This window comes from Glycine max, chromosome 20, assembly GCF_000004515.6.
Source record: "Glycine max cultivar Williams 82 chromosome 20, Glycine_max_v4.0, whole genome shotgun sequence".
Lineage (NCBI taxonomy): Eukaryota > Viridiplantae > Streptophyta > Magnoliopsida > Fabales > Fabaceae > Glycine > Glycine max.
Window position 1 is genome coordinate 39,331,813 of NC_038256.2, and position 12,470 is coordinate 39,344,282.

The following is a 12,470-nucleotide window of genomic DNA, read 5'->3' on the forward strand; positions in this document are numbered from 1 at the left end:
AGCAGCCACAGGGCAACTCTCCCTTGGCATGTTGTTAATACCAACTTTTGGTAGGTAACTACCAAAATAATGTCTGTCTGCATGCCAGGAGAGAGGAGCCCTATTGCTGATTTGCTCACTAAAACAGTTTTCAACTCGAATTGGTGCCTCTGATTTGCTTGAGATACTTGAGCCTTGAGCAGTTTTTATAGCTTAGAAGAAGGAATAAACCACTATATAACATTGGCATATGCTTGAGGTTTATGCCATGAATATCCACTCAATGCTGCTTTCATTTGCTGACATTCGCTCATACTTGAGGCCCATAAAATTGTAGATTCCTGATACTTTAAATGAGAGAAGTGGAGAAAAGAAACTGACATCAAGGTTCTTGTGTCATGTCTTATTCTTTCTTTTAAGTTTGTGTTTGCTTTCAATGTTTCCTGCATCAGCAAGTTTGGGACTTCTATTTAAACATATTCCGTGTTGATAGATTTTAATGAACTTCTACAAGATTTCCTAGGCAAAGTTGATTTTTTGTTGCGCTTGTGTCTCTTTATGCAATACAGCTAGCTAAGGCAACTATTTTTCCCCCATCGTTATCATGCATGATTCCTTATCTTTTATACCAGTGGCTCAGAAAAGATAACTCAGTAACATTGTAAGTTGTAACATTTCAAAAATGGCTCACATCTTGTCTCACAAACAGATTGACGACAAAAGCCGGATCATAATACTGTAAAAGACCTAGCACACCGAATTTTAGGCATTGCATGGAAGAGACATCAAATAAAAAAATCCCACTATTCTACCAATAAAAACCGATAATTTGGCTAGCTACAACAATATTAAGTATATACAAATATTGTTATAAGTTGAAACTGAAGTGCTGAAACTTCACAAATTATTTGCTAGATTGATTTTAAAGTTTGAACTCATATATACTTGGTTGGAAACAGGTTAATTCAAAAGCAAGCACTTGGCTATTGGCTCATCCAAGAAGGTGGTGAGACTTGCACATCACATGTATATTTTTTTAACAAGGTCTTTTTAAAAAGAGTTGTCTGCAATTTTTCATCAATGTCTCTATTTAGTAACTTCAAAATTTATTCTGTGGGGCAATTCACTATGGCTTCCTGGACTGACTAGCACTGCTGACCCAATCACCATTGCCTGCCAATAAAGGGATGCCTTATCACTGATTTGCTATCTGAATGAATTCATCTTTTTACTAGTTATGACTGATTTTGGAGGAGAACTTAGTAATTAAACTTCATAGGAAACTCAGGCTGTTCTAGAAATGGTATAATCCAGTGGAGCTATTAGCATATGCTTCAGAATTATGCTATGCCTATGGATACCCTGGGAGCTGCTCATTCTCATTGGCTCGTCCATCTTGTCCTTGTTCTTCATTAATCTCTTTTGTTTTGTAGAACGGATCTGATATAAGTACTCACTCAATGATCTTTAGCTTTCCACCGATCTAGAAATTTAAATGGAAACCCTTTTCTGATCCTATGATTTGGTAAAATATGCTTCATGTCATGACATGAAGCATATCCTCACACACACATACATATATTTATACTTCCTTAATGTAAAGTGTCTCATTAATTTCCAATCTTAACTTTATCTCGAGAGTATGTTTGTATTAGTGAAATGTGATGGAACAAAGTGGAGTAAAATATTCCAGTAAAAAAAAAAAAAGTGGAGTAAAATAGAATTTAAATTGTAATGGAGTGAAATGATAAATGATAGAATGAACTCCATCTCATTGCATCTAAAATCTTTATTTTTGTTATGTTGTTTTTCTAGGGACTTGATATGGAAGAAATGCAAGACAAACAGTCAAGAGTATGTTTAGAGTAAGTGATATATACTGCCAAGTGCCAATATTTAAAAAATGTCAAATCTACAAAATTGCGTAACAAAAATTGGTAATATAAATTAAACATATAAAAGTCTCATTTACTCATAAGACTTATGATGGGCCGCGGGACCACAAATGTCTCATTTGACTATTCAATGTGTTTTCCTTGTTGGAAGAAGAGTATAGGTCATAGGAAGATACTTGCTGAGATATATTTTTTAATTATTTTATATTATTAATTAAATTTTACTGAAATTTAGGAATGAAACTTATTAAATAAGGAATAATATTTAGAAGATTTTAAATTTTTTAATAAATTTAAGTCAATAATAAAGAGTATATGTAAAAACTATGTTAATAAATATATTACTAGCTAATTTTTCTAATACTAGAATTAAGGGGATTTAAGACACATTCTATTCCTCAACTGAACTTAGGTCTGGGTACTTTGAGTTAAATTTAATTTAAATAATTAAATATGCTTTTATTCCTTAACTTTTTTTAAATATATACTTTTAGTTTCTAAACAATTTTTTTTATGATGTTTGTTTTCTATATGTTTTCTCTAATAATAATAGTTTTAGTATCTACGGTTAAGTATGAAAAAAGAAACATAAACTACTAACATATATGATTATCTTAAAAGTTTTAAACACATTTTTAATTAAAACTAATTTTCTTTTATAAAAATACAATCAGACATTAAATAATGTAAATACACATGCAAAATTTTCGACACGAAATAAAAAATCTTGGCACTAAGAGTATTATATATACTATAGCCTATAGGCTATGGCATTGTTGAGAGCTTCAATAAATCAGTTTCACACTATCAAATGTATCTTTCAACAGACAATAGTAATATTTTAGAGGAAACTCCCCTTTTATTAATCTTGTTTCACTGCTCTCCCAGCCTCACAATTTGGGTTTTCTCCAAGTTTGTTACAACAACTTTTTTTGTTATTTATCCATTTCTGGATCTGCTTCATGCTGAAAACCAAAAAGGGGATGAAATTGTGGGTTTTCAACACTGTGAGTCTGTGACTGCTTTGATATTAAATGTAATTGACAAGGTTTTTAAGTTAATGTCTAATACATTTGACTGGCTTAGAACCTAATTTGACTAAAATAATTAGATTAGTGTCATGAAAATCACATTATTTGCTTTCTTTGAAAAAACTTGCGAAATAAAAAAAAAAAAGGAAAAAAAGAAGAGGAAGATGAACATATGGATGCAAATAGTTTCATTCCTTTGCATACTACTCTAGAATTAACATAGCATGGCATTGAAGATTACAAAATATTAAGCTAAAGCAGCAACAGGGCAACTCTCCTTTGGCAAGATATCTGATGAAGTGGTCATGATAATTTCCTGCCAATAAAGAGAAGCCCTATAGCTGGTTTGCTTATTCACTATATCAAGTGGGAGCTCGGCTCTTGCGGCTGCACACAACGTTCCTTGAACATTCCAATTTATAAGCTCTTCAACTTAAGCACAGGACATGGAATAAACTAATAATCAAAAGCATATGCCTGAGGCTTATGCTGTGAATATCTTTTAAGAGTTTTCATACCCAAGTTCATGACTAGATGATTTACCTTCATGCCCAAGTCCTGAAAGTGATCTTTCTGAACAACGGATTCTTGCTCTTTATCTTCACCTGCCTTTTGGGGAAAAGTTGGAGAAAGTTTGATGCTTCTTCCATTTTGTGAAGGTACATGGGCTTGGGGTACCAGATGTTGCAGAGCATATGCATATGCTCATGTCTTATTCTGTTACTTAAAACTACTGTGTATGCAGTTTGCCTGCTATTCAACGTTTGTTAAGTCCAACTAGCATTTTATATTGTTGAGTTTGTGTCCTTTGAAAATAAATAAAAAAATGGGTTATCTAACTCAAATAAAACGGAGTTAAACAACTCTTTAGTATTAATGCAATTCTCTTAATAGATAGTTTCTACAATTTTTTTAATGGTTATTAGTACTCAGAATTCTTATGATATTGATTAAGAAATTAAAACAAAAAATATTCATTATATAAATTATAAGAGAAATAAAAAAGATCATGAACTTTTTCTCTCACAATAAAAATATTTCTGTTTTAAATTTTTAACCAATACTTAAGATATTGGTTAACATTTTGACTTTTTTAATTATATCAATCGTTTATAAGATAAAAAAAAACTGGTTAACTCCATTTTATTTACCTCTTCACATATTTTGTTTTTAGTGGACTGTGAAACATTGTTAGATTTGATTCGAATTTCATTATATTATTTTAAATTCGATCTATCAATATATGTCATTACATTGTCAAATGTCAACTCTAAAAAGTATAAAAAAATTCTCTCCAAAAACTATTATATCAAAAGGCAATTTTATAATGGAAATTACAGAGTAGTCGTACAAAAGAAAACAGAGAAAGTTTTCTCTTATAAACAGACAGCATTCAGAAGAAAATCAAGAAATGTCCAAGTGACCACCCAGACAATTGATCCCTTCACTTCCGCCCATGGAAGAATCTTTTCTTTATAATCTTTTCTCCCATATACCTGTAAAAAAATTGTACCAAAAATAATTATCGAAAGAGTAAGGCAATAAATGTATTTTAAATCATTATCATTATCAAATACAATATCTATATTGGTTGATATGTGCCAATACTTACCTTCCAAGCATCATTACAGTAGCTTGAGGATTTGTACCAGGTGAGCGATGAAAAGTGGATCCATCAATTACCCTCAAAGCTTCCACACCAATAACCTTATAATTATGATCAACAACTTTACCAGATTGGCACCCCCCATGGTAATGCCAAATTGTTAGCACAGTGTCTATGCAATACTGTTCTAAAGAAAAGGCAGCATTAGCATGTTTAGGCCTCAAGTTCACTGGCAAGTGCAACATCAAGTCTATTAGAGATTGGACCGGCATGTTATGGTAGCGGAACTTTGAGAATGCTTTTGAGTTTATCACATCTATGATGGTTCTCATGCCTTCAACACACTTCCTTAAGTCTTCTGGGTCCTTAAAATAGTTGAAGGTAACTGATGGATTATCATTGGGGTTTGTGTTTATGAGCTCCAAATGACCCGTGGACCGTGGTCCTATGATCTTTTCAAGTAGCACTCCTCCTTTGAGAATTGGATTTGCTAAAGATCTAATGGTGTCTGCAACTGGGGGAAACATGGAAGGCTGGCCAGACTTCAAATGAGATAAAAATTTAACAGTAAGTACCCTTTATAAGAATTTTTTTTAACTTCAAGTGTTGAGATCTAAGAGAGAATACATGGGATTAAGTGTTTCTTTGGATTCCCATTGAATGCGTTTAACTATCAGTTAATGTAATTTTAAGTAAATGTTTACATGTTTAGTCTTATGTCGAGGACTAGATATTATATCGAAGTATGAGACATCCAATGTAAAGCCCAAATAGTTATTTCAGGCTACAAGGTGCAAATGGGATACTGACCTGGTTTGACACAAATTCAAAAATCCCTTGAAGCCTTTCAGACCAAGAATGGCCCAAGCTCAATCCACTGGCTGCTTCAATGAAGCTACCAAACTTAGTGATGCCCACTGTTTGGACCAGAGAGACTTCAACAGGCACAGGGGAAGGAACCAATAGAACGTTCAATGGATTATCTGCCATCCCTTGACCCACCAAGGGCTGATCCAAAACCACTTTGATTCCATGAGCCTGAAGATGGTTAGCAGGACCAATCCCACTCAGCATCAGCAACTGTGGGCTTCCAATTGCACCAGCTGATAAGATTATCTCACTTTTTCCTTTTGTGCTTAGGTATGCTCTATGCATCACCCCCAATGCATCTTTGAAAATTACTCCATAAGCTTGTTGCCTTCTTTTTTCTGTAAAAAATTCAAAAACATTAACATCAGTCTAGGCGTCTAAAATTCATAACAGAACAATGAACTAAACCCCATTTTGATAAACGCTTATCGAAGAAGAAAATAAGAAGTAAAAAGAATTTAAGTCAATATGTACATAATAAGTTGATTTTAACCTATAAAAAGGGTTCAATCTATTCTTTCTTATCTTACAAGTAATTATAGAAAAGTTTATTTAAACAGACCTATATATTCTTAAATCTTTACCTGTGTTATACTTAAATAGTATCTTCTGCACTGTGGCATGGAGATAAACGGAAATCCTCTTGGGATCAGCATACTCTAACAAATCAGCAGCAGTGTGCCTGTTACCCTCCTTGTCAAAAATTGTCCCTCCAACCTTAGTCCCATATAAATGATCAAAAGTGAAACCATTGTAAGGCAACACACCTACTTCAAGCAAACCATCCTTCACTGCTGATTGCCACTGCAGCATAGGGGGCTCAAAGGCCACTTTTTTTTCAACCCATTGATATGAGTCCTTAGCCAAAGTTTCATTCCAACCAGAATCCACTATGTACTTGGAGCTAGCCCTTGAATAGAACCCTGCATTCAAGACAGAGCCACCACCAAGGGCACGGGCCCGCGAATTGAGGACCCCGTCTCTGGATATAAATGGCTGGGAAAATGATGAAGGGCTTATGTCAGCGAGGGAATTCACGAAGTTATTTATGTTGATTTGCTCAGGGTTTGTGTAAGGAGAGCCTCCCCTTTCAAGGACTAAGACTGTTGCACCTTGTGAGAGAGTTGCTGCTAGTGGACACCCACATGTTCCTCCACCAATCACTATGTAATCATAAGTTAAGATTTGTGGAGCAGATGCTGCTTCTCTTAGAAATGTGTACTTTGGAGCTGCATGGACACAGAGAGAGATTTCAAAGAAAATGAATGATGTAAAATGAGTTCCCTAGAGACATTGCCTACCTACCTATCAATCAGACCAACTAAACAAAAGAAACTTCTGAGTTGTTCTCATTTTTCTATTTTCAATTCTTTGAAGAAATCGATTAGAAACTAGTAATAAAATCAACTTTGTAACAATATGGAACTTCACAACAAAGCATTACCTTTATCAGGATGAGATAATACACTAAGGAACGTGCACCCAACAAGAAATGCACATATAAATTGCTCGTACACCCAACTCATTGATGTCTGTCTTCACTTGTTAGAAACTTGAATAATCTGCATGTCTTCCCAAAGAATCGAAGCCCCTTTATATAATATTATGACCAGAAAATTGAAGTCACTACTACTTCATGCACTAACCTTTGCTCTTGCACATAAATTATGTTTGTTCAACTACATTCAATTTGCGTCTCATTTCATTTCATACAAAGATTAAGTGTTCTTGAAACTTGTCGAAATGCATGAAGTGTGACAGTGACGTCAATTGGATCTTCGAAATTATGCGTCAAAATAACTTTTGTTAATTTAACCAAAAATATAACAGCCAACTTTATTGTTGTATCACACGCATAACGAAAGAGTTTATATGAACTCTCAAGACTATAGGGAAAATAAAAACACGACAGTGAAAGTATTTTTTTATCCAACACCTTTCTTACAAATTAAGTTAACTTACATTCTTAACACAATATCTGTAAATTCTACTTGATAATGACTCTGCTATGAACCCATGTAATACGCCGAAAAACTATTTAAATTTCATTTTGTTAAAAGTATATTGATATCTATTAATTTGAGAGTAAATAGTCTATATATTGACAAATTTATATCATCATCTAATCATAAATCATTGTGTACATGAGTTTGTTATTTTTTTAATAATAATTGTTTTTAAAATATACTACTAATGACTTTTTTTGTTGATTGACAACGTAAAACATTTTATACTAACAATACTTAGTCATTTAACTCTTATTTTAATAATTAATGTGTCAATTTTAAATGTGATTTCTTTGAACTATAATGTAAGTTTATTACGACAAATTTTTTATGGTCTTCACATTGAAACAATATCTAACATTTTATTTTTCTAGAATAATCCAGCATTATATTTCTTTGTAGAGTTTTTATTCCTTCCAACACAGAACATATATGATGTTTTTAACACAAACTAATTTTTAGAGATTTTTTAAGGGAATTTTTAGATTCTATTTTATTTGTATGATGGTCATATCAAGCTCGAATTAAACTGGTTTAATGTCTAATCTAATATTTGAATACCAAAGTCTTAAATAGAAAAAAAAAAAGTGATAACATAAGAGTTGATGAAACGTTGAATTTATAATATCAAAGATTTTTTTTTATGTCAATCTCAATCTCATGAATCTTGTGTAAGTTACATCTAAAAGCATCCACAATTGAGCAACTCTTTAAATATATTTTCAATGGAATTCAATTATACACATCACTCATTTTTACTCTTCTCAATATACAAGCATCTTTAACCACTAACATAATTGACTTTAAAATTATGAATAATAAAATTGCAAATACGTACTTGGCCTCAGATTTTAAGGGTATTGATTTTTTTTAAAAGTAATAAGCTTATGACATTTCATTAATAATCAAAGCAGCAATACAAGAGGAGATATGATGATAATAATGAAGGCAAGAATGAAATGTTGCCACCCTACCTAGGCTATAAGTCACAACATTGGCTTGTCTTCCAACAAAACTTACATGAAAGGTTGGATTGCTTAAGAGTATGTCTCTACACTCTGAATCAGGACACCAGCTTCTGAAAGATCTCTATGTTTCTGCTACTGACTTTATCCACTAAAATTTTTAGGGTATTGATGTAGACAGTAATTTGGATGTATTAATAAGTTCATTTTAGAGTTAAATATATAGCCATATATACATTTTGTGACTTGTGAGAGAAATCATGCGAAGAACAAAAAGTGGTCCAGCCAGGTGGGTCCGTGAATCTCTGTCTTGCTTCTGGGCGTAAGCTAATAATAACTTAACCATTTTGCATTTCACGTTTTTTTCTTTCATTTTAATCGACAATGTTTCTGCCTTTGGCATTCGATGTACCATGAATACTAGATTACTAGAGTATGGGGGAAAAAAAATACTAACTTCATTAACAAAGGCCAAATTACGTAGTTTTGTTTGTTACTTTTGCAAGAAAAGTCTCTAAGTTTGATCTTCTTTTTTTTTTTGGTACATGGGAAATAAAATACTTCTATTTTTATTTAAATACAGTAAGAGTATCTCTCGTCATTTTTCACAATAGATTATACATTCTTTTATTATGACAGTAATCATTTAAAGTTAATTGATTATAACAAAATTACTATATATATTTCTTAAAAATTAAAATATTATAATTCATTTTTTTTTAAAGACTAAAGCATTTATTTAACACGTGTTTAAATTATCCGAGGAAAAAACATTTTAATAATCAATTGTTCATAGGTTAGTCCGAAAAAAAGTGAAAAGAGAAGAGAGAAGAGAGGAGAGATAACAAATTTGAATTCTCAATGATGTTTTTAATAAAATTAACAAACTATAATATTTATCCATAAAAAAATCAATTGTTTACTGGATTTGAGTTGAGGTCCAATACGGCACATTGAGATAACTCATCCCAAAGTGCTATAGGCAATTACTTCTTGCACCTCTCATATTACTTCCTGCACCCTTTATTACACCTCCTATATTTTCATTTTGAAATGTAATTTTATATTTCGAATTAGGTGTTCCAAAAGCTAAAAATAAAGTGCAGGAAGCAACTGCCAGTCCTTTTTTTTAAGTATATACCTGATAATTGTTATGCATACTTAGTTTGTACATTTAAATTACATAATAATTATCTAATTTTTTTATCTTTAATGCTTCTTTTGACTTAAAAAGATAGGAATTTAGCTTCTTCTAAGTTTTTATCCCAAGAATGCTAAAGTCAGTGAATTACAGTGTTTTGGTTTTTTTTTTTTGTAGAATTTTAACACAGCGACAGAGGTTTGGAAAATGTTGAAGAATTAAAGCAGCGTGCCAGTGCATGCTCAACGCGTAAGGTCAAGCTAAAAGTCAATTGTATTGAGCATGGGTGTTAAGCTCACGATTGGAGGCTTAGCATGTGGTCACTTAAGACAGTTGTACTTTACATGTGTGCACATGCAGGTTTAGCACACAATCATTTTCGAAAAACATGATTGTGCAACGTTTTGAAGATTATAAAAGGGTGAGCACTATGCTTTTTGGAGGGAGTTGATCAGCAAGGGCACGAAATAGAGCAAAGCACTCACTTGAGAGCTCTTCTTCCATTTCCTTTGTTTCATCTTTTGTTTTTAGTCTCTCATGACTATGAGAAACTAAATTACCTATTGTTAGGGCTTGATTACCAAACACTCTTTGATGTAATCATCTTTACTATCCATATAATGTTATTTCAATATTATTGCTTCCTTTCTAAGTTTATTTCTTTGTTTATGATTTGACCATTCATTCACATGTATGTTACAGGATTTAAATCATTGAAAAATATTTTTACCCTAAGAACTTAAAAGTGCTTCTAGGTAATTATGTCTAAGGATAGAATGATGTTATTTACCTTTATTTATGCATCTTTATTCTTAACACAAATTACTTGGTTTAGCTTTAAAGGAATTAGGAGTGAAATTAAGTGATTTATGCTATTTCGCATGAGAAATCATAATTAAAATAGTTTAGTTTATAAAGATAATAGTTGAAATAGTTTTAAATGATAAAAAATTCTTAAAATTACATCAAGGTTAATTTTAGTATGTCAAACACCCAACAGAACTGCAAAATACATAAAACATCAATTTCCTCCTTTAAGTATTTATTTTCTTGTGTCTTGCATTTTGCATTGTTTTTCTAAGTTTGTAATGGTTAAAGTTTACATTTTTGCATTATCATTTTAAAAAAATTAATTTTAATCATTCATTTTTGCGCCGCCTATCATACATCGCAGTGTCACGTCTAACCTACTCTTTTTTTTTTGTCTGCATTCACGTCTAAACCACTAATGCACTTTCTTCTTACTAAAGTCTCTGCGATCTTTTTATGTGGAAGTTCAAAGCACAAATTATCATTGAGGAAGAATCAATCTTTTCTTTTGGGTCATATTAAAAGCAAGAAAATGGGTGCCAAATAAAATAGCTAATGCTATTTATTGATAAACTCAAAATTCAAATGACTTGGTCAAATTGCCCCCACACTCCCACTCCAAGTCTGCCAACCCCTCAAGGCCTCCGCACAAGTCGTCTCCTACAATACAAATTATCATAAATCATCAAAAACGTTTTTCAATGCTACCAAAAGCATAGTTGCTTTCAGTTTTGCACCCAGCTTTGGGGTTCAGTTTTACCGTTCATTTGTTTTAAAGTTTTTTCTTTATTTTTCATTATTTTTTATCTTCTAATGATTTTATCTAGTTTTTATCAAATGTCTTAATATAGTTGTGTTTATTATTATTTTTAGTTATATTTTTTACCAATATTTTTTATTATATTTAGATAAAAAAAAGTAACGATATCTTATCTATTGTTACCAAATGTTTTAATTCGATTATATTTATTACGTGATTTTTTAATTATATAAAACAAAAAGTTAAAGTCTATTTGGATTGAATTCAAAATTAGACGAAATTCAATCCACTCTCAACCATTTACACTCTTACTCTATCGTGTCAGTTTTCCGTTGCCAGGAAGGAGATATTTAATTAATTGTAAAAGAAAAAAATTATTAAAATATATTTTTGTTTCCCATAAATACAAAAATGTTTAAAATTCATCCTACAAAATTTTTAATGTGTTTTTCATGCTTACAAAATTGAAATGCTTCAGATTTGATTTAGACATAATTTCACGTGAATTTCTAACATGAAATGAAGACTTTTTACATCATTTATATATAAATAATTGATATAAATATGATATTTTTTTACATTAATTATGCATACACTTAATTTTAAAAAAATAATACACATAAATTTAAATGTTTAAATTTTTCAAAAAGAAAATGACACATTTTAATTTTATTAGAACGAAAAAATGAATTAAAAGTTTATAGAAATGAACTCCGAATATTTTCATATTTATGAGAATGAAAAATATATATTTTAACAAAAAAAAAGTTTAACATATGCAACTTGTATAATTAAAAATGAAGGAAATTAATTTGCATAATAAATATATAAATTTAATGATTATGTACTAATAATGTGAAATAGTTTTATATTATCATTTAATCTTAAATCATTATTTATATGACTTTTAAAATAATTATTATAAAAATTAATAAATTTAATATACACATCAATTTATAATTAAATAATAATATAAAATTATTTTATATTTTATGTGCATAAACTTTTTTTACTTAGTAGAACTAAAAGTATAATTTTTTAAAACTAATTCTTAACTATTATTTGCAATTCAACTTTATGTATAATTAAAATTAAAACGAGCATTTTTAATTTAAAAAATGAGCATAATTAATATTTCACCGTCAAAACTAACAAGAACTCGGTTGATCATTTAAATTGGATTTGGTCGTATTTTTATCTGTCTTGTCTTGGTAACACATCTTTTGCAATCATACATTTATTATTGAAAAAAGTCAGAGCTCTATTTTTTGCATAGAGCAAAAATGAACGGAACAAAATGTAGTATATAATAAAAAAAAACTCAATTTATTATATTAATGATTTATTATTTGGCTTATTATTGCCCGTGTAGATTTTGTTTAACAAAAATTAAATTATTAATATAAA

At 30.7% G+C, this 12,470-nt stretch overlaps 1 protein-coding gene and 2 non-coding genes across 4 annotated transcripts; all 3 read right to left on the minus strand.

Moving 5' to 3' along the window:
* Nucleotides 1-111, minus strand: MIR399O (microRNA MIR399o). Its single transcript, NR_161751.1, has one exon. It is a non-coding gene; the product is annotated as a microRNA MIR399o (primary transcript).
* A 3,048-nt stretch (nt 112-3,159) lies between these two features.
* MIR399C (microRNA MIR399c) lies at nt 3,160-3,253 on the minus strand. Its single transcript, NR_126681.1, has one exon. It is a non-coding gene; the product is annotated as a microRNA MIR399c (primary transcript).
* A 901-nt stretch (nt 3,254-4,154) lies between these two features.
* LOC100780453 (protein HOTHEAD) lies at nt 4,155-7,220 on the minus strand. Of its 2 annotated transcripts, XM_041013325.1 has the most exons (6): nt 7,028-7,220; nt 6,826-6,951; nt 5,966-6,610; nt 5,322-5,719; nt 4,518-5,053; nt 4,155-4,401 (listed from the first exon to the last, which is right to left on the minus strand). In XM_041013325.1, the coding sequence occupies exons 2-6, from the start codon at nt 6,905-6,907 to the stop codon at nt 4,350-4,352; spliced, it is 1,713 nt and encodes a 570-aa protein (XP_040869259.1). In that variant the 5' UTR covers nt 6,908-6,951; nt 7,028-7,220; the 3' UTR covers nt 4,155-4,349. The 2 variants fall into 2 exon arrangements, with proteins under 2 accessions (XP_040869259.1, XP_006606089.1); XM_006606026.4 differs by having other exon boundaries at nt 6,826-7,220.
* Between the last annotated feature and the right edge of the window lie 5,250 nt (nt 7,221-12,470).